General features: G+C 41.5%; 1 protein-coding gene across 1 annotated transcript; it reads right to left on the minus strand.

Moving 5' to 3' along the window:
- Positions 1-7,714: 7,714 nt before the first annotated feature.
- On the minus strand, positions 7,715-24,816 carry LOC117548325 (transmembrane protein 235). Its single transcript, XM_034219507.1, has 4 exons — positions 24,570-24,816; positions 23,390-23,467; positions 22,791-22,928; positions 7,715-9,237 (listed from the first exon to the last, which is right to left on the minus strand). The coding sequence occupies exons 1-4, from the start codon at positions 24,739-24,741 to the stop codon at positions 8,993-8,995; spliced, it is 633 nt and encodes a 210-aa protein (XP_034075398.1). The 5' UTR covers positions 24,742-24,816; the 3' UTR covers positions 7,715-8,992.
- Between the last annotated feature and the right edge of the window lie 973 nt (positions 24,817-25,789).

Raw genomic sequence — 25,789 nt, forward strand, 5'->3', positions numbered from 1 at the left:
GTGGCACTGGTCTCCTGCTCTCTCCCAAATGGAGCTTTTCCCTCTTCAAGCTACCTAACTTCACTCCTTCCACCTTTGAGTTCCATGCTGTCACAGTAACCCATCCTATACAGTTAACCATTGTTGTTCTCTACCGTCCACCAGGCGCCTTGGGGGACTTCTTGGAGGAATTAGATAATCTCCTCTCACTCATCCCTGAAACTGGTCCTCCCGCTGTACTTCTCGGAGACTTCAACCTCCAGACGGGGAAGATAGACGAACTAACATCTCTGTTAACCGCCTTTGCTTTCTCACTGTCTCCATCCCCACCAACTCATAAAGCTGGCAATGTCCTTGATCTCATATTCTCAAGGAACTGCGCTACTTCTAACCTCTCTGTAAACCCGCTCCACACATCCGATCACTTCTTCATTTCATTCTCTCTATCCCTTTCCAAACATAACAAACTAATCTCTTCCCATCCTACACTTGTACGCTGTAACCTTCGCTCCCTCTCCCCCTCTACCTTTGCCTCGTCGGTGCTCTCAGCCCTCCCTTCCTCTGATTCGTTCCAACTCCTGCCTCCAAACTCTGCTGCAGAAACTCTCCTCTCTACTCTCTCATCCACTCTGGACTCGCTCTGTCCTCTCACATCTCGGCAGGCTCGTCAGTCCCCTCCTGCTCCCTGGCTAAATGATGCACTGCGTGCTAATAGAACCGTCCTTAGGGCAGCAGAGCGGAAATGGTGGTAAATCCAAACACCGTGACGACCTCCTAACCTATCAAGCTCTCCTCTCCTCTTTCTCTGCTTCGATCTCTCAGGCAAAAAGCACTTTCTTTCAAGATATGATCCAATCTTCCTATTCCAATCCTAAAAAACTATTTTCCATCTTCTCCACCCTCTTGGACCCTCCAAAAGCTCCTCCCCCCCTCCTCACTTCTGTCAAGCGACTTTGTTACCCACTTTGAAAAAAAGGTTGATGATATTCGCTCTTCTTTTTCTGACTCACCTTTACTCACCGCTGGGTCACCAGACCCTCCTTCCACCAACACACTTACCTCCTTTTCCCCTCTCTCTCCAAGTGAGGTTCTTACCCTCATTACCTCTGCCCGCCCTACCACCTGTCCTCTGGACCCTATCCCTTCAAACCTCCGTCAGACTATCGCTCCTGATATTCTACCGTTTCTCACCCATTTCATCAACACTTCTCTAACTTCTGGTCACTTTCCAAACAGTCTCAAGGAGGCAAGAGTAAACCCTCTCCTAAAGAAACCCACTCTCAACCCGTCTGATGTTATAAACTACAGGCCTGTCTCTCTCCTCCCGTTCCTGTCTAAATCACTTGAACGCGCTGTCTTTAAACAACTCTCCTGTTATCTCAATCAGAACAACCTTCTGGATCCGCACCAGTCTGGTTTCAAGGCAGGTCACTCCACAGAAACTGCTCTCATTGCTGTCACGGAGGAACTGCACACTGCCAAAACTGCATCCCTCTCCTCTGTCATCATCCTTTTGGACCTGTCTGCTGCATTCGACACGGTGAATCATCAGATCCTCCTTCGCACTCTCCAAAAACTTGGAGTTTCAGGCTCTGCACTTTCCCTCCTCACCTCATACCTGAAAGACCGTACCTACAGGGTGACTTGGAGAGGGTCTGAGTCCGACCCTTGTCAATTAACTACGGGGGTCCCTCAGGGCTCTGTTCTTGGTCCCCTCCTCTTCTCCTTGTACACAAACTCGCTCGGATCAGTCATTAGCCCGCATGGTTTTTCTTACCACTGCTACGCTGACGACACCCAATTAGTTCTGTCCTTTCCCCGCTCAGAGACCCAGGTCGTTGCACGCATCTCTGCTTGTCTAGCTGACATCTCTCAGTGGATGTCTGCTCACCACCTCAAGCTCAACCTTGACAAGACTGAGCTGCTCTTCCTCCCGGGAAAAGATTGTCCCACTCTTGACCTAACAATCAACATCGGCACCTCAGTTGTTTCCCCGACTCAGACTGCAAGGAATCTGGGTGTGACCCTAGATAACAACCTGTCCTTCACTGCAAACATCGCTGCTACAACCCGTTGCTGCAGATACACGCTTTACAACATCAGGAAGATACGTCCCCAGCTGACTCAGAAAGCGACTCAGGTTCTGGTCCAGGCTCTCGTCATCTCACGCCTAGACTACTGCAACTCCCTCCTGGCTGGTCTACCTGCATGTGCCATCCGACCTCTGCAGCTCATCCAGAATGCAGCGGCTCGTCTGGTCTTCAACCTTCCTAAATTCTCCCACACCACTCCGCTCCTCCGCTCCCTTCACTGGCTTCCGGTAACTGCTAGAATCCACTTCAAGACACTGGTACTTGCTTACCATGCTGCGAATGGATCTGGCCCTTCCTACATCCAGGACATGGTTAAACCGTACACCCCAGCACGTGCACTACGCTCTGCATCAGCCAAACGACTCGTTGCGCCCTCGCTGCGAGGGGGACCTAAGTTCCCATCGGCGAAAACACGTGGGTTTGCTGTCCTGGCTCCAAGATGGTGGAATGAGCTCCCCATTGACATCAGGACGGCAGATAGCTTGCACATCTTCCGGCGCAAACTGAAAACTCATCTCTTTCGACTCCACTTCGAGCGTTAGAACTATTAACGAAGCACTTTTATACTAATAAAGGACTGGCTTACCTAAAGCCAGTTGAGTAGCACTTGAAATGTTTGGCGCTATGAAACCTGATGTACTTATATGATTCTGTTTTCTTCAAGGTTGTGTCTTCCTGGTCGAATGTACTTATTGTAAGTCGCTTTGGATAAAAGCGTCGGCTAAATGCAATGTAATGTAATGTAATTGGAAATGGGGGACCCTGATGTAAACAAGACGAAAGTCTTTCTCTGGTCTGCATCCCCTTAACAATTGTATGTTTTGAGCTGTGGGGAGTGGAGGTCCGTAGTTGAAGATCCGGAGGATGTCGGAGAGAGCAGGCTGAAGCCGGGGTTCGGAGATTCGCAGCGGAACACGGGTGAGATAAACCGGGGAATCAGAGTTGAATAGAGTGAGCAGGCTGGAGCTGGTAGTGAAGATAATCCGAGGTTCGCTGACGAGGTGGTGTTGGCTGGACGTGGCAGGCAGAGTAGTAGACGGATTCTGGGCAGAGAAATACAGGTTTAAGAATATAACTTTGACTTGGAAACTAGGTTAGCTTTCTAGCAATCAATACGTGTTACCAGTGTATCTTTGACGACGAACTGGTGAATACTGGAGGAGGAAGTCGGGTATATAAGCAGGTGTGGGTGAGTAGATGTATCAGGAAGATGAGTAGCAGCTGCGGAGGTGAATTTACGGGAACTGAAAATAGGTCAGCCACGCCCAGCCAGGAAGACATACAGATACAAACATGAAACAAAAAGAGAAGCAGAAGGAGGGAAAACTGCACATCCTTACAATAACGGTGCACAGCTGATAGAAAGGGATTTTGTTGTAGTTTTTAAAGATATTATTTACTACCTTTCCAACTCCTCGTGCTGTTGACTGTTACAGGTCTATACAGGTTCATGGTACAATGCATAAGCTTCAAATCGAGAGACGGAAACTGTATTTTCCTTTACCGTTCTGTTTTAATTTCACAATAAAGCTAATAGTTAAATTTATGTTTGATATTATTATGTTTTATTAACTACACCACTGGTTTTTTAACCACCTCCTAGTGGTTAAAGCACGTTATTGAATGTTGTTCTTGAATAAGTTTTATTTGATGAAAACATTTAAATATTAAGAGTAGCCTACATACAAAATTGGGGGAAAGTAGAAGGCATGATAGAAATATAGAATAGAAAATATCAAGAAGATATTGTTGTGATCTCTAAAAATAAAACAGTTTAGTGCAGGACGTCCAAAGATATTAACAGGAGGATGTGCAAAACAGACAAACTAATAAGGCTTTATTTGAACATTAAAGAATACTTTAAGTTAAGGTCTTCTTTTGAATAAGAAAAAAACCTTGGGGTTATCCACAGATAAATATGAAGTCTGACAAAGTACTTAACGTCCAATATATTGCATAGTGGAGCCGCCCAATTCCAGTTTTGGAAAGTCTGCTGTGGTTCCATTCCATTTCATTGGGCTGTGACGCTCAGCGTAACCTTGTTGCACTGCCACTCCAACATCCAATCACAGGGCTTGATGACTAATCACGGGGTTTGTAAAGCAAGGCGGATATTGTAGTCCCAAATGATAGCTGGGGATTCTGGATAGTGTAGTGTCTTCGGAAACTGTAGTGTCTTAACTCCGAAAAAACAATTTGTTTCTCTGAATCGAAGGTTAAAAACACAAAAGCATTGTACGAAATTTAAACCAATCACTATTGTGTAATTAACAAGGATAAACTGATGTTTTTTAGTGGATGAGTAATGCAGATATCACTGTGTAACCATTTGACAGTGAGGGGAATATATCCGGTTTTATTATGAAAACTTCAAGACCGGAAAAACTGTTTTCACCCACGCTAACTTTCCATGGAAGCTGCCGCATACACGTTATCCTGGCGAGACCTCAAATCATCTTCGTAATATCTATCAAACTATAGATCCTACACATCGACTGGACGTGGATTCTAAGAGTACCATATACACTTCTCGCCAGAAATCGAATCAAAAATAATTGTAATGGCCAAACTATTCCACAATTTAGGATTTTCCAGAGTGGGTTATTTGTGAATAAACGTCCCTCCGGAGCGTTTGCAATGAACGGGCCGGGAGCATGTTGTTTCTTACACGACCACTAGAGCACCTCTAGTGGTCGTGTAAGAAACAACATACACTTTAAAACGTGTCTCTGGGTCGTAATAAGAGCATGAACGTTTTTTGTAGGAGGACAGGCTGTTACAAATTCAAAATGAGTAATTGAAAGTATAATAGGGCAGAGAAAAAAACACTGTTTCTGTTCATTTTTGGCACAAAGTACAGTATGGCTGTAAAGATGTTGATAATTCTTAGTAATCTGAGACAAATCAATAAATAAAATCCAGAACTGTATAAATATCAATGATTGAAATCAGGTACATGCACTATAACAAGTTGTGTGTGATGCAACTAAAACATGACGTAAAGCCTTCCCAACATAAGGTGAATAACAAATATATATATATTGGTCTCTTCATGATTTTACTTAAGGCATGATAATGAAATATATGAAAAATGTGATTGGGCGGGCTACATATAGGAGGTCTGGCTGACATTATGTAACTTTTAGTGCTCATGGATTCTTCTGGTAACAATAGATTAGGTATTTTCTTTTAAATCCTTTTATTAATCACATGCGTTAAGTTCTGTCAAGTCTTGGGTCTCAAATCTTGTCAGTCCACTCTTCTCGACATTTCCTCTCTGTGATGTAGTACCGCGACTGTGCGTCATGATTTACGAATGTATCCTTGTGTGAGCTATTCCACCAATTCATCCCAGGAAATAAATGAACATGAGACACACTGATCTTCAATTTCTAGAATGATCCCATTACTAGTGGTGCTCACTGAGCAAGGGACAGGTTTAATTAACTTTCCAAGTGGCTCCCAGGTAAGAGAGAACACATCTTACACACGTTTCCTGTCCCTCTTCTGTTTATGAGACCACTCAATCCTCAGACATCACACACACACACACACACACACACACAAATGAGCACAAAATGAATATGTGACACAATCCCTAACAAAAGCCGGTTAAACATAATATCAGGTTTGCTGAAAAAAAATTCCAAACCTAAAATGGCCAATTCATTTTATATCCTTCTTCACTACATACATTCATTGTTTTCATTGAAATGTTTTAATTCACTCAAAAAGTGTGTGTGCTCTGCATGTGTGACCATTGCAGAGGGGTTTCATCCCTCCGATTCTATTCTATTCTATTCATATCATTGCTCTCAACAAGGTCGAATTCTTACTGTGTACGCCATTCAGTAGAAAGATTGTTACCCTTGGTGCAGTGATTCACTTTTTACATCTGTTTTTCAGTGTAAGCCCTATGGCTGATATCAGAATAGTCGTCCTTCAGATATTATCGCTTAAGAAAATAACATGGTTTATTACCTTTACATACAGTATTAGTTGTGCTTTGAATGTGGTAAAAGACCTATGCACATAAGGGTTCAGTTAGTTATATGAACTCAGAGGGAGGATATGATATATATTATATTACAGTTACTCATAGCTACAAATGGAGAAAAAGCTACAGTATAATGGCCCGCAGAGGTTTCTTGAAGCAAGCTCAAGCAATGCCACTTAAAAATTAATTAAAAGTATTTGAAAAATCACACAGAGAAGCTAATTGCCTCATTAAGCTGGGTATTACATACAGTTCAAAAGGCTCTTTTACAGTGTAACATTGAACCAAAGGCAACTTAAAGAGCCTTCTTACAAGGCAGAGAATTGATTTATGACTGTATTGGACGATTGCCTGTTTGGGAGTTTAAAAATGTGCAGCCCAAGGAGTTGGAAAAAGAAAAAGAGGAGATCTGATGGAAGCAGGGTTGTGCTTCCACAATAAATTCTTAAAACTGATAGCCTAGAGGTTGTCAAAGTCAAAATTACAGAACTCTGTCAAGGGCAGAAACTTAAGAGTGATGGCTTAGCACCAAGTTTGTTCTTCTGCTAGAGTGGATTGAATTATTATGTTCCGTTAAAGTTTAATGGGATTTCAGCAGCCTTAATATAAAAAGGGGGACTGCAAGATGAGCCACGGTGCTTTACTCCTTCCTTTATAGTTTTCTGCTCTCTGTACCAACTGAGACAGGATTACAAGGCAGGTCGCTGCCAAATAAACAGCTGAGTGGACACAATGTTTCTCGGTTCAGTTTTGATTCACTGGCTGAGGTTTAAATCATGTTGCAAATCACTCCCAGGCAGACATAAGCACACCTTTTAACGCAATAGCATCGCTGCCATGAGCAAAGACATTAGCACTGCTTTTCCCCATGAGGTTTAATTTAAAAGTAGTTAGTCCACATATTGTGATGAAAAATCACTAAAAACACAAACTGTTGAAAGTGCACCTAACATAATGGCCTGCATCACCTCAATATGTTCATGTATGATTACATTTATTTTCCCCCTGAGCCTTTTAAAAATGAAAAATTGAAATGTTTTGATGAGTCACTTTTCCTCAGTGGGTTAAAGGCAGTTTATAGAAAACATTTTGATCCTAGATAAACACCTGCTGAATGTCTTAGTAGTTGATAGGTGTTCATTTTTATGAAACAGGAACACTCGTGTGGTAGACCTTATCAAACATGTTCAATGGATAAACTATTTCTAATTTTACTTGTATAATTTGCTTCAACAACATTTGAAAGCCACAATGTGCAGACTCAGATACTATGAACAACTAATGTTAAAGCCTGGATGTCTTTAAAGCTGGGATGTTTATGGATGCCAAAGTATTGGATGAGGATAATTATCTAATGATACCCTATGGAGTTTTCCTTGAAAACAACAATGCATGTTTCTCACCATTTTAGATGCATTTTCAATGCTTTAGAGTCTGCATTTTTTGCACTGCCATGATATTGTTTTTCACCTCAAGCATATCCCCACCTTGCTTTTTTGTCTGGCCTTACTCATGATGTGATTCATTAACATTCAGAGGCAGGCAATCACAATTAAACCCATGCTGTACTTGAGAAATTGCAAGAGTTGTTGTCTCACACTTGAATTGTGAACAGAATACACACGAGCATGGAGAAGCATACTATCCAATGTTTTAAATGGTCTTATTGTCTCAAAACACAAACAATCTTTAAGACATGTTGTACAATGTAATTACAGAGTGTGTCACTGACATTTAATAGCATTAAATAGAAAATGACACCAACACAATACATTTGACATCAATACATATATCAATAATATATATAGTTATATTTGCTATTTTTTCTTCCAGTATGCAGAGAAAAGTCTCATTCAGCACAGACAGACTAATACAACATCTAGCTGTTAACTACTGCAAAGCATGCAGCAACACGTACATACAATAAATACGGCTGAAAACAACTTGCAGCACCCTCAGGAGTGCACTTATCTTCAGCCCTGCTTCCATTATTTATGCATTCACCTGTAAAATGGGTATACAGTAGGACGTTTGTTAAGCAGAAGGCAAAAACTAAAATGTTCAATAAAAGTCACAAGCCAACATTGTCCATCAACTAAACGCTAACTGCTTTTCAAAAGCTGTAATATGCAAATTGATATACCACATGGATCAACAATGCAACAGCTATTCTATCATAACATACTATACCATTCCTGGCTGTGTGCCAGAGCCTACAGTATGTGGATGAATTGCCTGTCTGGTTCACTTGAATGAAATACCTTTATTCACTGATATAGCCCATTTAAAAGCAGTATAAGTATAGAGTAGGTGTGGAACTTGTCCTCAAAAGATATATATAGCAAGTGTCAAAAAGGAAATGATCCCATACAACTTCATTCTCCTTTTACTTGTGTTCATATTGCAGGGCAGTGAGTTTGCATTTGAGTTGTAGATGAAGCTGCGACCCTATGATTTACAATCGTATTTCAAGACACATCTCACAGAAAACCTCCTGCTGAATTCAGTGTGACCCGTACACTCTGCTGTTTACAGTGTCACTGGCATACAAATGGAATCTAGCAACAAAAGGTGGAAATTACTGAAAAACCCTACAAAGAAACATTCAAAGGTAAGCCACTTTGTTATGTTTGTGGGGACACATTTATAATATTATTGGACTGGCACAATGGAAATTAAATAATAGCGAGAGGATGACAGGCTGTCTTCACAATGAGCCAGTGAAAACTGCGCTCCTTTTCAGCATCAATATGGTTGTAATTATGTAAATCCAGCTTGTATCTTCATTGTGTTGCCTCTTCCCTTGACCCCCTGGTGATATTACAATTATCTTTTTAATTTGTTCAATACATTTCAATACAACAAATAAATAAAGTACCATGTTGTTGGTTGCAAAATGCACATGAGCATTAAAAACATCTATCTATAACATGGCAATGGCTACACCAGAGTCAAAGCGCCCCTTCATCTGAGTGATTCGAGCAGCTAGCAGGAGCAGCAGGCCAGTGGCCACCTCCAGGCTGTAGGAGAGCCAGGCTGTTGCTAAGGACCAGCCGAAGGACACGTTCACATGGGCGAGGTTCTCTGGAGAAACCATCCGCTGGAACTCCTCCATGGCCAGGTTTGAGTATTTGATGTAGATGCAGACCCCAGAGAGTGTACAAATACCTATGAGTGCACAGAGACAAACAGATGGAACCATTAGTAAAACGCTGCTCAATTAATCATATTTTAATCGCAATTATTTTTTTCAATAAATGGATGTTTTCAAAGTAAACGGATAATCGTTTTTAATAATCGTGATATCAATTATTGACCCAAATAATCGAGATTATGATTTTTGCCATAATCGAGCAGCCCTAGTAAAACCTCACAGATTTTAACTCACCTGTAACATGGAAATGGATCAATCTTGAGTAATGATGATGAAGAGTGACCCTTAAACTGCCTCGTCAATCACCATAATCCTCATGATGTATTCAACCTCAGATATTCTACAATGGTGTACTTTAGGTCAGTGGTTCTCAAATGGGGGTACGCGGACCCCTAGTGGTACGTTGGAGTACTGCAGGGGGTAGGCCTACGTGAGATTTATGTTATGTTAATGAGAAAGAAAAAAACACAAGTAATGCATTTAAACAAACTACTAATAGTAGATTAACTACTTTATTCAAAGGTTTACAGTAATTCTGGACAATAAAATGGGAAAAATAAACGGGGCGCTCTCTTTTCCTCTCCCTCTCCTGACAGCCCGTCAGTCTCGTGCAGCTCGCTGAACCTGTAATAAGTGACCCAACAGTAAATAATAAATATATTTATAACTAGTTTAGCTAGTTCCAGAGTAGATAAACTAGCTAAGTGTGTTAGGTCTAACTGTGTATTTAATGTTGCTCCACTCAACGGTCCGTTACAGCTGCGGAGCTGTGATCATGCAGAGCTGCGTGTTCTCCGTCAGCAGCAGCTGATCTGATCTCTGATCTCTCTCTCCCGTCCGGTTATACTTCACTAGCGTTTAAGTCCAAATCCAGGGCCGTTTCTTCCTATATGCGGACTATGCGGTTGCATAGGGCCCCGGCGGCCACTAGGGGGCCCGAGCTGAAAGTTCAGATTCAGCCGCGGCACGTCAGTAGAATAGCGAGCGTAATGGGATAATCATGGCTTCAAAACGGACATATCCCTCTGGTTCAGAAAAAAGAAGAAAGCTGAAGAAGAAAAACGCTCACATGATGAGAATAAGGGTAAGGCATTTGTTCATGGTGTAAATTCACTTGTGGGGTGGAGGGAGTAGCTATAATGTTAGCCAATGTTTGAGCAAGTTTGCTACTTTTGAGCAAGTCATGCTTGCTGCGCTAGCCTCAGCTAGCTCCGCTATCTCCGTTAGCTTCAGCTTAATTGATAAGAGCTAGTTGGCTAGGATTGTTTGTATTTTGTAGGCGAATAAACCCACTTTAATACAGTGTTTGCTTTACGAAAAGGCTCAAATAAAATTGTCATGCAAAATGGACTGTGCTATGGGAGTGACACCTGCTGTGTTGGAGTATAGCAGGCTAAGTCAAAATCACTCCCAGTCTGTTTTTCAAGAGAGGAAAACTCATCTCTTTCGACTCCACTTCGAGCAATACAATTGCTAACAAAGCACTTCTATACTAATAAAGGACTGGCTTACCTAAAGCCAGTTGAGTAGCACTTGAAATGTTTGGCTCTATGAAACCTGATGTACTTATATGATTCTGTTTTCTTCAAGGTTGTGTCTTCTTGGTCGAACGCACTTATTGTAAGTTGCTTTGGATAAAAGCCTCAGCTAAATGTAATGTAATGGAAAATATATAATATGTATCTATTGTTGGGGTTGTTGAGGTTAAGTTATGGAACAAAGCCAATGTACATTTAAAAATGTACCTTTTTTTTGGTTTTCAAGAAATTGTTTGTATTGCTTTTTTGGGGGATACAAATGTGAATAATGTATTTGTTTTGTTTTCGATTTAATAATAAGAATATAGGATATTCATATATAAGCTTTTTGCCAAAGCCTTTCCAGTCACTAATTACTGTTGTATAAGTTTACATTGTGATATGTTTATAATTAATGTTTGTATGATGACTGTTTAAAAATAAACAACAACAAAGTTTGCTTGCTAATTTAAGGAGTGTTGTCTTTGCAGGGACAATTCTCAAGTGCTTTGTGCAAGCAGAGCCAGATGCTGCAGGTCCATCCTCCTCATCCTCCTCATCACCTCCTGAGCCACAAGCAGGTCCATCCTCCTCATCACCTCCTGAGCCACATGCAGGTCCATCCTCCTCATCACCTGCTGAGCCACATGTAGGTCCATCCTCCTCATCACCTGCTGAGCCACAAGCAGGTCCATCCTCCTCATCACCTCCTGAGCCACATGCAGGTCCATCCTCCTCATCACGTCCTGAGCCACATGCAGGTCCATCCTCCTCATCACCTGCTGAGCCACATGTAGGTCCATCCTCCTCATCACCTGCTGAGCCACATGCAGGTCCATCCTACTCATCCTCCTCATCATCCTCATCCTCCTCATCACCTCCTGAGCCACATGCAGGTCCATCCTCCTCATCCTCCTCATCACCTCCTGAGCCACATGCAGGTCCATCCTCCTCATCCTCCTCATCCTCCTCATCACCTCCTGAGCCACATGCAGGTCCATCCTCCTCATCCTTCTCATCACCTCCTGAGCCACATGCAGGTCCATCCTCCTCATCCTCCTCATCACCTCCTGAGCCACATGCAGGTCCATCCTCCTCATCACCTCCTGAGCCACAAGCAGGTCCATCCTCCTCATCCTCCTCATCACCTCCTGAGCCACAAGCAGGTCCATCCTCCTCATCCTCCTCATCACGTCCTGAGCCACATACAGGTCCATCCTCCTCATCCTCCTCATCACCTCCTGAGCCACATGCAGGTCCATCCTCCTCATCCTCCTCATCACCTCCTGAGCCACATGCAGGTCCATCCTCCCCATCACCTCCTGAGCCACATGCAGGTCCATCCTCCTTATCCTCCTCATCCTCCTCATCACCTCCTGAGCCACATGCAGGTCCATCCTTCTCATCACCTCCTGAGCCACAAGCAGGTCCATCCTCCTCATCCTCCTCATCACCTCCTGAGCCACAAGCAGGTCCATCCTCCTCATCCTCCTCATCACGTCCTGAGCCACATGCAGGTCCATCCTCCTCATCACGTCCTGAGCCACATGCAGGTCCATCCTCCTCATCACGTCCTGAGCCACATGCAGGTCCATCCTCCTCATCACCTCCTGAGCCACATGCAGGTCCATACTCCTCATCCTCCTCATCACCTCCTGAGCCACATGTAGGTCCATCCTCCTCATCGCCTCCTGAGCCACATGCAGGTCCATCCTCCTCATCCTCCTCATCACCTCCTGAGCCACATGTAGGTCCATCCTCCTCATCACCTCCTGAGCCACATGTAGGTCCATCCTCCTCATCACCTCCTGAGCCACAAGCAGGTCCATCCTTCTCATCGCCTCCTGAGCCACATGCAGGTCCATCCTCCTCATCCTCCTCATCCTCCTCATCACCTCCTGAGCCACAAGCAGGTCCATCCTTCTCATCACCTCCTGAGCCACAAGCAGGTCCATCCTCCTCATCCTCCTCATCCTCCTCATCTTCCTCATCACCTCCTGAGCCACAAGCAGGTCCATCCTTCTCATCGCCTCCTGAGCCACATGCAGGTCCATCCTCCTCATCCTCCTCATCCTCCTCATCACCTCCTGAGCCACAAGCAGGTCCATCCTTCTCATCACCTCCTGAGCCACATGCCACAGGTACATTTGCTCCTCCTGCAGACTTACAAGCAGAGCAGCCAGCTTTTGGTCCACCAATAGATCCAGCTGATTGGCCATCAGTTCTACCCGATTCCTTTAGGACCGATTTAGTAGGTAGAGGGCCTTTTCAGGTTGATAAACAATTCACTTTTCCAAGAGAAGATGGTAGGAGCTTTCACCATCATTATTTCCACAGAACATTAGTGAATGGGGAAAAGATAAAGCGGACCTGGCTTATCTACTCAAGAAAAAACGATGCCCTTTACTGCTTTTGCTGCAAGTTATGTTCAAGGAAGGACTACAAATTAATGACAGAGGGACTATCAAACTGGAGCAGCATAGGCATGCTTCTGAAAAGTCACGAAAGTAGTCCAGAGCACACAACCCTCATGGCAACCTGGAAAGATTTTGAACAGCGTCTACAAACCGGAAAGACCATAGACCAAGCTGAAAGGACACTTTTAGAGGCTGAGAAGAGGCGCTGGAGAGATGTCCTAACCCGCCTGATCTCTATAATGCAATCTTTGGCTGAGAGAAATCTTGCATTGAGAGGTTCAGCGAACACATTACACCAGCAACATAATGGAAACTTCTTAAAAGAGGTGGAGCTTCTAGCTAAATTTGATCCTGTCATGAAGCAGCACATTGAGCGTGTGGAGAGTGGCCAGTTCAGTCATTCCAGCTATCTTGGAAATCTGATCCAAAATGAACTGATTGCTTCAATCAGTGGGAAAATGTTGGACACAATGGTGACTGAGATTAAACAGTCCAAATATTATTCAATCATTTTGGATTGTACCCCTGACGTAAGCCACCAAGAGCAGATGTCAGTCATCATAAGGACTGTCATCATAAGGATTGTCATAATGGACGAAGCGCCCACAATCAAGGAACACTTTCTAGGATTTCTTGTGGCTTCCGAAACAACAGGTCTTGGTTTGTCATCTTTGATTTTGAACAGGCTTAAGGAGCTTAATATTCCATTTGATGATTGCAGAGGTCAATCATACGATAATGGTGCTAACATGAAGGGGAGGAACAGAGGGGTTCAAGCAAGGCTGCTCCAGAAAAATCCACGTGCACTTTATGTTCCATGTGTGTCACATTCATTGAACTTGGTGGTGGCTGATGCAGCAAAAGCGTCGACAGATGCCATCAGCTACTTTGGTAATGTACAGAAACTGTACACCCTTTTCTCAGCAGCCCCACAAAGATGGGCAATCCTAAAGGAACATCTGACTATTGCACTTAAGTCTTGGAGTGACACACGGTGGGAGAGCCGTGTCAACAGCATAGAGGCAGTGCTGTACCAGGCCCCTAACATAAGGGAGGCATTGTTGGAGGTCAGGGACAAAGTGACAGATCCCCTGACCAAGGTTGAAGCACAGAGTTTGGCAGAAGAGGTTGGGTCATACCGCTTCCTCATTTGCACAGTGGTATGGTATGACATTCTTCACCATGTGAACCATGTTAGCAAGCTCCTGCAGTCTGCCACAATGCAGCTTGATGTGGCAGTTGACCTCCTTACAAAGGCAAACATGTCTCTGACTAGTTATAGAGACTCTGGCTTTGCTGCAGCTCAGGCCACTGCTAAAGACATGTGTGAGGAAATGAATGTGGAGGCTGTGCGGAAAGAGAAGAGACTGAGAAGCACAAAAAAACACTTTGCCTATGAAGCCCCAGACGAGCCTATTGCAGATGCCATGAAGAGGCTAGAAACGACATTCTTCAATGTAGTTGTTGACACGACTATTGAATCCTTAAAGGATAGATTTGAAACTCTGGGTGAAGTGAGAGCCAGATTTGGAGTGCTGCTCAACTTCAAAAAACTGGATGGTGTGGAATTGTGCAACCAGTGTGACAAGCTCTGCAGCACATTTAAGCACTGGAGATGGAGGTGACATTGATGGAAAGGAGCTGGCTCTGGAAATTACCAATCTGCCAAGCCTGCCTACATGTGAAATGACTGCACTGGAGCTCCTCTCTTTCATCCACAAAAAAAAACCTGAATGAACTGTATTCCAATCTGTGGATTGCCCTGCGAATCGCCTGCACTCTTCCTGTGACTGTGGCCTCAGCAGAGAGGAGCTTCTCAAAGCTGAAGCTCATCAAAACCTACCTGAGGTCATGCATGGGACAGGATCGCCTCACTGGTCTTGCCATAATCAGCATCAACCATGAGATTGGCAAGCAGCTTATATATGATGACATTATTGATGACTTTGCTTCTAAAAAAGCAAGGAAGCAGAAGTTTTGAGGAGGAGGAAAAATGTAAAGTAAACATTTTTGAGAAAATGCTGCATCTCTTTCATTTATTGACATAGAGGAGCCTCATTGTTTACCTTTTTTAATATCATTTTCGGTAAGTTTCAATTGCTTGGGTCAACTTGAGATGTTCAATTTGAATTTAAGAGAGGTAAACAGATTAATGCATCTCCACAGATCATCTTAAAGGCTTTGTAATCCTCCCAATGTAGTTTGACAAAATAGGGCCCCCAAACAGCATCTTGCATAGGGCCCCCAAATAGCTAGAAACGGCCCTGTCCAAATCTATCAGATCTAGCTAGTTCTAGTTAATTATATGACTGCCTGCTTATCAAAGGACACCTACACAATAAGCGTTGCTTGGCAACGACGTGTGGCCGCAAAGTATAGCGCAGCATTATGCATAGGCTATGTTTATAGGAGGGGTCAAAATCCCATGCTCATAAAATGCTCATATATTTGTTCTCTTCATTCCCCACGCCCCAAAATAAATAAATAGATATACCAATTTTAGGAAAAGTAACGAAGTTTGAGCAGTGTGGGTTTTATAATTAACAGAGTTACACATATTTCAAAACGCGAAGTGTAATAACTGCAGTTGCCTCCCTGTCAGCATGACACAGATCCTCAGTGAAGCACAAGCCCATGTTTCTCACTATGTAAGTACAACTTATTAAAAAGATCAGTTCAATGGAACTAATGTCGTCTTAGTGTTATTGCATGATGTTAAAATTGGTTTGCCATGAATTTAGTGATGGATTGTAAACATTTTAAATGTAGCATTTAAGTGTTTCTCAGTTACAATGTTGTTGTTTTAATAAATCAGACACTGATGGTGCAGCCCTGTAGGATACTGTACCTCTTCCTTAACAAATTGTGTTTGCGCTGATCAGGGGGTACTTGGCTGAATTTTTTTTTCAAAGGGGGAACATTATTGAAAAAAGTTTGAGAACCACTGCCCTAGGTGATAATGCATTAATAAGTAAATCATCTTTTCCCAACATACTTGACTCAATTGATGGTGTTAAGACTTACAAACCTTAATGAGTAACTATTAGTAATAATAAACTTTATGTGTATAGTAATAATACATTATATTTGTATAGCACCTTTCATGCACCTTCTCTTGTACGATGTGAGGGTCTAAGGACAGAGGGTGTCGTATTGTCATACTGATATTCTGTACAAACTGAAGTCCACTGAGACAAGTGTAACATTTGTGATATTGGGCTATATAAATAAACATTGATTGATTGATTGATTGATGCACAAAGCAGCCCAAAGTGCTTTACAGAAAACATAACAACAATATTAAAATAAATACAGAACAAGATAAAACATCTACAGTGATCCTAATGAAATGCCCGTGAATTAAAGCTGACAAGAAATTGAAATATGTTCAAATAAAACCATTTTAAAAAGAAAAGAAAAAATGTGAAATAAAAGCTAAACAGAATAAATACAGTAAAACATGAAAGTTGAAAGTTAACCCAAATTAAAAGCCATATTAAAAGTAGAATCTCAAAGTTAAAAATTGTGCGCTAGAATTTGAAAATACACAACCGGAAATAATCTGCCACTTCCTTACAGAGCCCCTCCTCCAACACACACAAACGCACACATGACCAATGAGGGCACGAGATAAGTTTGTGCACGAGATGGAAGGCTGACAGGCAGGTAGACCATCCAGTTATTTTAGCCGGGCCGGCTAAAATGATTGGTCGTGCTTTTTACAGCGCTACGGCTTCCACAGATGACATTTTTGTATGTATTCATTGTCAAAGCATTTAATATATTCATTGCTATCGGGATGTTAAGAGCATTCCATGGAATATAACAAAAAGTGTTTCTGAAATAAATGACATACCCCACCTTTAAGTTACCAAACAGAATAATTATGAGTCTTGATAAAAAAAATGGCTGTGCTTTCCAAAACAACTAATCAATAAGATTCAACCCAACAAGCATACATTTATAGATACTGAGTAGTCACCACGACATGCTCACATGTGGCACCATGGATGCCAGATCACAACTCTCATCTGCTGCAATCAACCCAACCCTGGGCAATTATAGCAATCGGAGAGAAAAAATCAACACTGAGTTTGTTTCTCAATGCCTCTCCTGTAGTGTGCGTAATTGGCATGTAAGCGCAATTGGTAGGAAGGTAGAGAGGGGAAAAAATAAAGAAATGTTAGGAAGTACAAATGTCAGGAAAAGTGCTTTGGGAGGCATACAGGGTTCTCCATTTTATAAAAAGCTTTCCATTTATTTTCACATAGTCAACAAGTACCAAGGACAACTTGTATTTCAATAAGACCTTCTGGGTCAAATAAAGGATACATACATCAGCATAGACTAAACGTAATGTTGTTAAACTACAGTGGTAATTGAAGTCTGCTGGAAGCAAATGAAGTAATTCCATCGATTTGTACAGACACTCAGGAACACTGTCTGTCTTACACTCAGTTGCTCATTGATTAGTGCTTCGTATGGGCGCATGCATCAGACTTCAGCCTGGATTCTCAAACTCAACTACATCAATGAAGGTAACTAGCTGGAAGCATTGCATGTTTTTCATTTAAAAAATATATAATCTTCAATCATTGGCAGAGGGAAATTAGCTTCCCCAAATCACTGTTTGTTTTCTCTCTTTGCTAGATTGTGTTTTGGCAGCAAGCTCTAATGAATTTGTCAAAGTCACTGATATAAAACCAGAGCTTATTGTCTTTAAAGGAATAGTATCATCTTGTCAAAGTCAAAGTCAGCTTTATTGTCAAAATTACTACATGTGTTATACATCCAGAAATCTCGAGATATCATTTTCCCGCAGGGATTCAAATTAGATATCACTCTCATATTTGTCCTTCAAGTATGAAGCTAGAGCAAGAATATAAGCATAGCATTAAGATTAGAAACAGAGGGAAAAGGCTAGCATTGCTCTGCCCAAATATGGTAGAGAATCTGCCCATTATCACCTCTTAAAGATCACTTATTGATACATCTTTGATATACATAATGAACGGATACAAGGGGCTTTCCTTAATTATTCCTTTAAATGTGTAGGCCCTTCAAGTCTTAGTATCCACACAAGATAACCTGTCTTCCAAGGGAAGGAGAGTTGCAGTGAATGGGCAAACCCATCAGAGGCCTGTACTACGAAGCCGGTTCAACATGGATATGTTTGAGTTAGCCGGTTGGCCTAATCCAAAACATATGCGCTCTCGCTAAGCGGTCCTACGACGCACGTTATCAAGTGGATCGCTCAAGCCCTATCTAGTTAGGTTCGCGTTCACATGAAAGGGGTGGTATTTGGAGCATTCGACCAATAACAAAAATGGACAAGCGTACTGACAGCGCAGCGCGTCATACTTCCTTTACTATAATATTAGACAAATATGAAGACGTTAAACTTTAAACATCCATGACTTAAACACTTTATCCAGGATAAAAGCCACATACAGTAGTTGCACCTGCAAGGTGAATACAGCTGGAAAAAGAAAAAGTATTTGAATGCGTACATTAACAGGTTTATGATATCACTGCCCCGTCTAAGACACGAGTGGATCTGACTTTAATTACATTTGACTCGAGTGTTTCGTCAACTTAATGTGTTGCTTAAAGTGGACCTATCATGCTATATTTGAAACATATATTGTAAGGCCAAACCTATACAAAACATGTCTGTGAAGTTTTTTTTTCAAAATACCAAACAGATCATGCATTTTAGCCATGCCTCATTTCGCTCTATTTGCTCTTTTCCAGCCCTGTTTTTGCAAGGGCTGATTCTGCTTTTGTGGCAGACTACAGCGCCACTTACAGGCCTGGCATATGTACTACAGCGTCTCCAGCGCGTTTGAGCGGTCGCTCATTCCCCTGATAGGTGGAGAGTTGCCCATATAGGCGGAGCACCCCTTTTCTGACGTCAGAAAAATTCAAATAATAATCAGCTCCGTTGCAGCCCCGTTTTTAGAGATTTGGGTATGGAGGAAAAGAGAGGGTTGTGTTTTCTGACACTTGGTGAGTTCCCTGACACACCGGGGACACATATTCATGTATAAAAGACGTACAGAAGTGCATTTTGCATGATAGGTCCCCTTTAAAATAATACTTCTGCATACAGTATGTGACACTGTGAGTGTTGCACGGCCAGATACGGCTCAAGAAGCTGACTCAGATAAGGAAATATATGATACATTATGATGTGATATGCCGCGGACTGTACGTAATGTTACTCTGATCCGGTTACTTATGTTGTGGCAGATATTTAAGTAAGCTTTCTTAACGCTAATGTTATAATAGTCAGATTGCTCTGAAGATGGGAGGTGATATTCTATTCATTTTCACGTTCACACAGTCGGTGATTTTTGCCGGCCGTCTTTCCTGCAACGGCAGTCTTTCTGTATTTCCTTTCTGCTGTAATATAACATGATCGCTTTAAACTCTGCACACTGAGCTCTGATTGGTCAGCAGGCGGTGCTTTCACTGAGTTGATCTCTTAGCCTGCAACCTAACCTGCTCCGGACCAGGTTAGCCGCTCAGCAGTTACCATGGAGATCTAGCCCGCTAAAAAGATAACCTGCGTCGTAGGACCGGAAACCCAGAGTTTTCCCTGAAGTTAGCCTGCTAAGCGAAAATCCGGCTTCGTAGTACAGGCCTCAGGGAGAGATGGCTGGATCTGCTTGTCCTGGAGCAAGCAATTGAGCAAAAGAGTCTGAGGCTGCAAGAGGTACCAACTGATACTGCTTTATCGCTGATTTCGCAAAAGCACTGAAGTCAACATTTTCCATATTGTTCTGATCCAATGTATGGAAATAAATGAGGTAGAAAATAAGTGATTTATCAGTGTTGAAAGTTGAAAGTTATTTAATGAAACTCTAATGAATCTGAATTACTTCTCGTCTATTACCTCTCTTGTTGGACTAGATTGTAAGAGATGTTTTTCTGACGAAAGCAGATCTCAAGACTTAAAGTTCTCTGAAGCACAGCACCAGAAGAAATATAATTTGACTTGGTATGACCACCAAATACAATGAACAAACCATTGGGGGGTTGTGAGCTACGACTACATCCTATACTGTAGATTACTTCTCTCAATGCAATTGTTTTTATAGTCCTTTGCAGTAGGACCCTAATCTAGAGTTAGAGAGAGATATGCATGGGGGATTGTTGCATTATTCCACACTGAGAAGGATGCCTTCTTTCCAAAAACCTATATGAGAATCACTTAGTTGTAATATCCTTTTGATGATCTACAGAAATATATCAAATTGCATGTAATATAATGCTTGGTGTGTATGTTAGACATCTGTTTGTCTGGTTCTGGTTAATCTTAACACTTTGAATTTAAACCTCACCAATGTGGATGTTTTTAAACATTGGACCATGAATACACTTTAGGAGTATTTTGCTTTGCAATACCCTTTTTTCTTTTAACCATGGATCGAAGGCAGCTAAAGTTGAAGCGTGTGGATGCTTGCAGGTGCTTGGATGTACAGATGTGGATCGGACGTTTGGTAAAAGATTACATAAGCAGTCTCTGCTCTGTGACATCAAAGGCTCGGCCTGTCAGCAGAGATGGCGTAGTATATCAAATAATACCATCATCTACTTCTGTGACAGATTCATGCATTCAACTGGATCGAGATTCAAACTCATTCCCTTGGAGCTTGGACCTAATCAAATGCTTTCTTTGATGGATATTCTATTTATCATGAGGGTTCAACAGCTGAACCCTTCAAAGTGAAGGAGAAAAAGCGCTGTTTCTATTACTGTATTGCTAATGAAAGCATAACCTTGGACTGCCATTTAAGGAACGGTTGGGCAGATTGGGTCTCCCGACTGTAGAGACCAAACGTAGGACATTTTTGCTGATTTGAGATTAACGGGACAATACTTTATGTGATGCGCTTAATATCTCTAATTGACTGTTTATGTGATTAACAATACTTTGTGTGAGGCGCTTAATATCTCTAATTGAATGTTTATGTGATTAACAAAAAGGTTGTGATATTTTTTTTATAGGGACACAATCTGGAGCAGACTGAGACAGGATAATGTGCCCTGATGATCCAAGGGAAAAGTCTGACTGAATCTTTTAATCAAGAACAAGCGCTTCTGCAATTTTGTTCAGCAATCTATCCACATGATCAATAATGATAATAATGTCCATGTCCATAGTGAGAATGTTGGATGGTTTCATCTGAAATCATGTTCAGGGTTATTAGGAACAGACTTGCAATTATGTTTTATACTATGCAAATCTGTCAAGATAATACCAGGAATTCATTGTCAGTAGATCATACCTACCAACGGTTTTCATTCACACCTTTCTAGTGTTAGATAAAGGGTGTCACAACTGGGATTTAGCTAATGGGAGTCTAAGCTCTTACAGTCGTTTATGCTAGTATAATTGCATCCTGTGTCTATTCACAACCTGTGACAGATTGAATACAACGTCTTGAATCTGTCTTTCTCATTATTTCCCGATAAAAACACAATTTCCCCCCTTCATATAACAGTGTGATCAGAAAGATCATTACCGGACTCCAATGGGATTTTAAATGTCGGCTCCACACTGAAATATGTATTAGAAGCTGCAGATTCAACATATAACAAACCTCGCTAGTCCACTGCAAGATATAATATCGACACAACACTAATCATTGTTTTCTCATTGCCCCTTACCGGGTCAACTCTGTGGTGTGGTTACAAAGATTTCGAAACTTTTAAAAAGGAGATATGCACGTTATACTGTTTTGAAAACATGGGATCTTCAGCCTCCAGAATATGTTAAACTAACTGTATATTGTCCACACTGTCTTATAAGAAGTATTTTGGTATAACGGTGGCTGTAGTAAGGCACTCGCACTATCAAGCCATATATTGTTATATTCAGCCTGGCTTTATAGCATGAAACTTCAGTCATGCATAAATATTGATCCATTTCCTTTGTTTTTCCTATACTATTTCAATATTTTAGGAGATGTGTGTTATTTGTAACATGGCTTTATGGAAATAAACATGTTCTGTTTTAAAACTGCCATTTAACGGTCAACATGGAAACGGTAAACTTGGCCAAAACACATATTCATAAATTGTATCAAAAACGGTTTTCATCTCATTTACATTTACAGTTGTAGTAAAAAGTAGAAGCCATTCAGTTATATCATCATCCATCAAATAGTTGTTATGGGGATATTGAAGTGAGTATACAAATCTATTTTTTCCATCATTGTATCTCCATTCACTCTGGAATCGTAATAGCAATAGGCTTACTAACAATTCATGCAGAAAAGCCTTACGTTTGACGGCCATTCCTGATCAGTTTTTGGTTTGTTATTGTTTTAAGTGTTCATTAATGTGCATTGTCAAATAAACGATTAAATTGTAAAAAATTTGAGGCATTTTTTTCCTAGGCCATGCCTTAAGAGATTAAGTCAAACAAATAAAACAAGAGACCAATCAGTTGTAATTTAATTTTTTAAAGGTTAACACATACATGCACAAATGATGTGCATATTGTACTGCCCACACAATATCTTGTGCTTTACATATTACATACTGACAAAAGTCACCCCACACACAGCTATACATGTAATTGCCACAGGCTCAGAGAAGAAAAATAAATCTGTGGGGACTCACTGCAGAAGAGAAAGTAGGAGGCGGACCCAGCCAGCAGGTTGGGACTGCAGGCCAACGAACTGACGAGGCCAACGATCCAGCCGAACACCAGCAGCACCAGGCTGAGGGGCAACATGATGACCACCACCTTGTGCAAGCCTGCAAACACACATTCATGTACAACACATAACCTTTTATTGTGCCTTTAAGACTGTACTGTGTCTTTGTTGTAAAAGTGCCTTAACGCCAGGTCTACTAGATATACTGCTGAGTGCATGCAATCAATTTCACTACATTTTCAGATTATTTTCTACCTTTTGGGGAGCAATTTGGAGTTGAGTATGAAAATCAACAAAAATAGTCTTGAGACTTGCTTATAGCTTCTGTCACTGTGGACAATTTCTTTCTCTATTTGATTTTCAAAGTTGCAAACAGGGACTTCCAAATGCTTCATCCTTTGTAAAAGAATATTTATGTTTGCTGAAGGTATTTCTTGTTGATTGGATTTTCCGACAGCATATTGCTGCTTGAAAATGTCATTTCTTCAGCAGCCCCCTATAAATAACTTTTGTCAGGAAAAACTCATTATATACTGCCATTTTACAAACAAAACCACTCACCAAGAAGGTGCTTTTCCACTTCTGACAGACTGGACATGTTTGCTGTGAAGGAAGGGATGACGGAGCTCATGTTCGCCCCTGAAAAAGTCAAGGGAAAAGGTTACACATAACAAGACATGTGGACAAAAAGGTCTGGCAAGAACTGCTACCAAACAGCTTTATCCAAGAATTGTATAATGATCAACATATTTAAAAATTCAAAACATTAGATTTTTTAATAAAAATAACCATTAAAGATGTCTCTGTATGACACATATTTACCCACCCCCTGCATATGTGACAGTTTGGCATGTCTTCGCAGTTTCTGCTTTTGTGAGCTAATCCAGTGCATACCATAACAACAATTATGTCAGTGCTTGTTCCAGGGTTATTTCACTGGTTTAATTACTTGGCATTTAGTGTGTGAACTACGGGTGGCACCAGCAACACATTGGACACATCTGGGACCTCAAACAGTGCAGCCAACAAGCAGATTATATTGAAGCTGTGTCAAACTAATTACCGTAAAATATATTGGAAGTTTCCTGCACGTTCGTCTGCAGCTGTCTGTAGGGGCGTCTACAGATTTGAGCTGGGTCGCTTGAATAAACATTCTATGAAGTTGATTAGAGCCACTTATTGAGGAGGGTCACACTGTGATTTTCTCTGTTTTTCACTCATTTTGGGATTGTTCGTTGAATCTGATTGAATACATCTCACAGTCATTTTTCTAAAAGACAGAAATGAACGAATATATTCTGAAATGCATTAGTACACTCATGTTTGTGTGTGTCTGTGTATGTATGTAAGAAATCAAGGATAATTATGCTGTGAACTGATGCTGACAATTGACATGGTAACCCAGCAACATGAGAAAGACACCTATCCATGAACAATGTGGCATCACATGTAATCCACAGTATATTATTGATTTCAATTCTTTTTTTGTCAACAGCAAAGACACTGACAGTGACATCAACTGTGAGAACAAGCGGTTTACGCACAGCAGTGTCAATGCCACATAATAAAGGTATCTCAAAAGGACCTCAGGTGAGAAGCACCGCAAAAGTTATTCTGGAAAAATTATGGCACTATCAGATTTTACAGCTCACACATTAACCTGCTTGAGTATAAGGATATACACAGTCTAACCTAAAAGCTCTTAAAAACTGTAAACTACACGCTTAAGGAGTTGACATACCTTCATTAATTCTCCACAGTCCAGAATGGGAACTCATGTCGTCTGGACCTGAGCAGTTGGGTTTATTCACATCGATAATGTACCAGTAATCAGTCCCAATAGCCACAGCGAGGAGGCTAAAGCTTAGAAAAGCTGTAAATCCAGCAGCGAGAACCACCAATCCGTACCTCATTGTGTACAAACCACACGCCGAGCGCAGTTTCTCTTATACAGTGTCCAATTTTTATATTCGTCTACACTGCATTCCTTCTCGATGCTCCAAGATGTGCGATGCGTAAAACCTCTCCCGGTGTAACCTTCCCTGTAAAATGTTGGTTTTCCATGGCAATCACACTCGTAATACGTAGTTCCAGATGTAAACACAGCAAAACAGAGTTCATTAATAAAAAACTTAAAAGAAAAACTAAAATGATGAGAAGAGAGATGCGTCTCTCCCCGCACGCACACAGACTGTAGTGCCTTGCAGCGCCCTTGGATTGATCCACAGTCAATTCAGAAGAAAAAAACCGTCACTTTCGGTGCTGAATTCCAAAATAAAACACCGATCACTGACCATTAAAGGTGGGGTAGGTAATTCACTTCAGAAACACTTTTTATTATATCCCATGGAATGCTTTTAACATCCCGATAGCAATGAATACATTAAATGCTTTGACAATAAATACATACAAATATTTCATCTGTGGAAGCCGTGGCGCTGTAAAAAGCGCGACCAATCATCTGAGCCGGCCCGGCTAAAATAACGAATGGCCTGTCAGCCTCCCATCTGTGCACAAACTTATCTCGTGCCCTCATTGGTCATGGGCGCGTTCGTGTGTGTTGGAGGAGGGGCTCTCTAAGGAAGTCTGAAGCAAGGGGCAGATTTGTTTCGGTTGTGTACTTTCAAATTCTTGCTCACTCTTCTTACCTACCCTACCTTTAAGTAGGTGAAAGGAATGCATTTTATAATGCAAACTACATCCGCCCACAGTTAATGTCTAATTATTTGGTATTAGAGGAAATAGAGGCATGTTGCAGTGACAACAAACCATACACTGTGGAGAGTCCAACCTTTCACTACCCATACAACACAGTAAGCTCAATGAAACAGCAGCCACCGATGAGGTAAAAACCGAGGCAAACAAATAAGTTTAAGCACATTTCCGTATGTACTATCACTCAATAAACAAACACAACAGTACGGACACACTGGAAACTATTAAGAATTTCGGTTGGCATTA

This window comes from Gymnodraco acuticeps, unplaced genomic scaffold (genome assembly GCF_902827175.1).
Source record: "Gymnodraco acuticeps unplaced genomic scaffold, fGymAcu1.1, whole genome shotgun sequence".
Lineage (NCBI taxonomy): Eukaryota > Metazoa > Chordata > Actinopteri > Perciformes > Bathydraconidae > Gymnodraco > Gymnodraco acuticeps.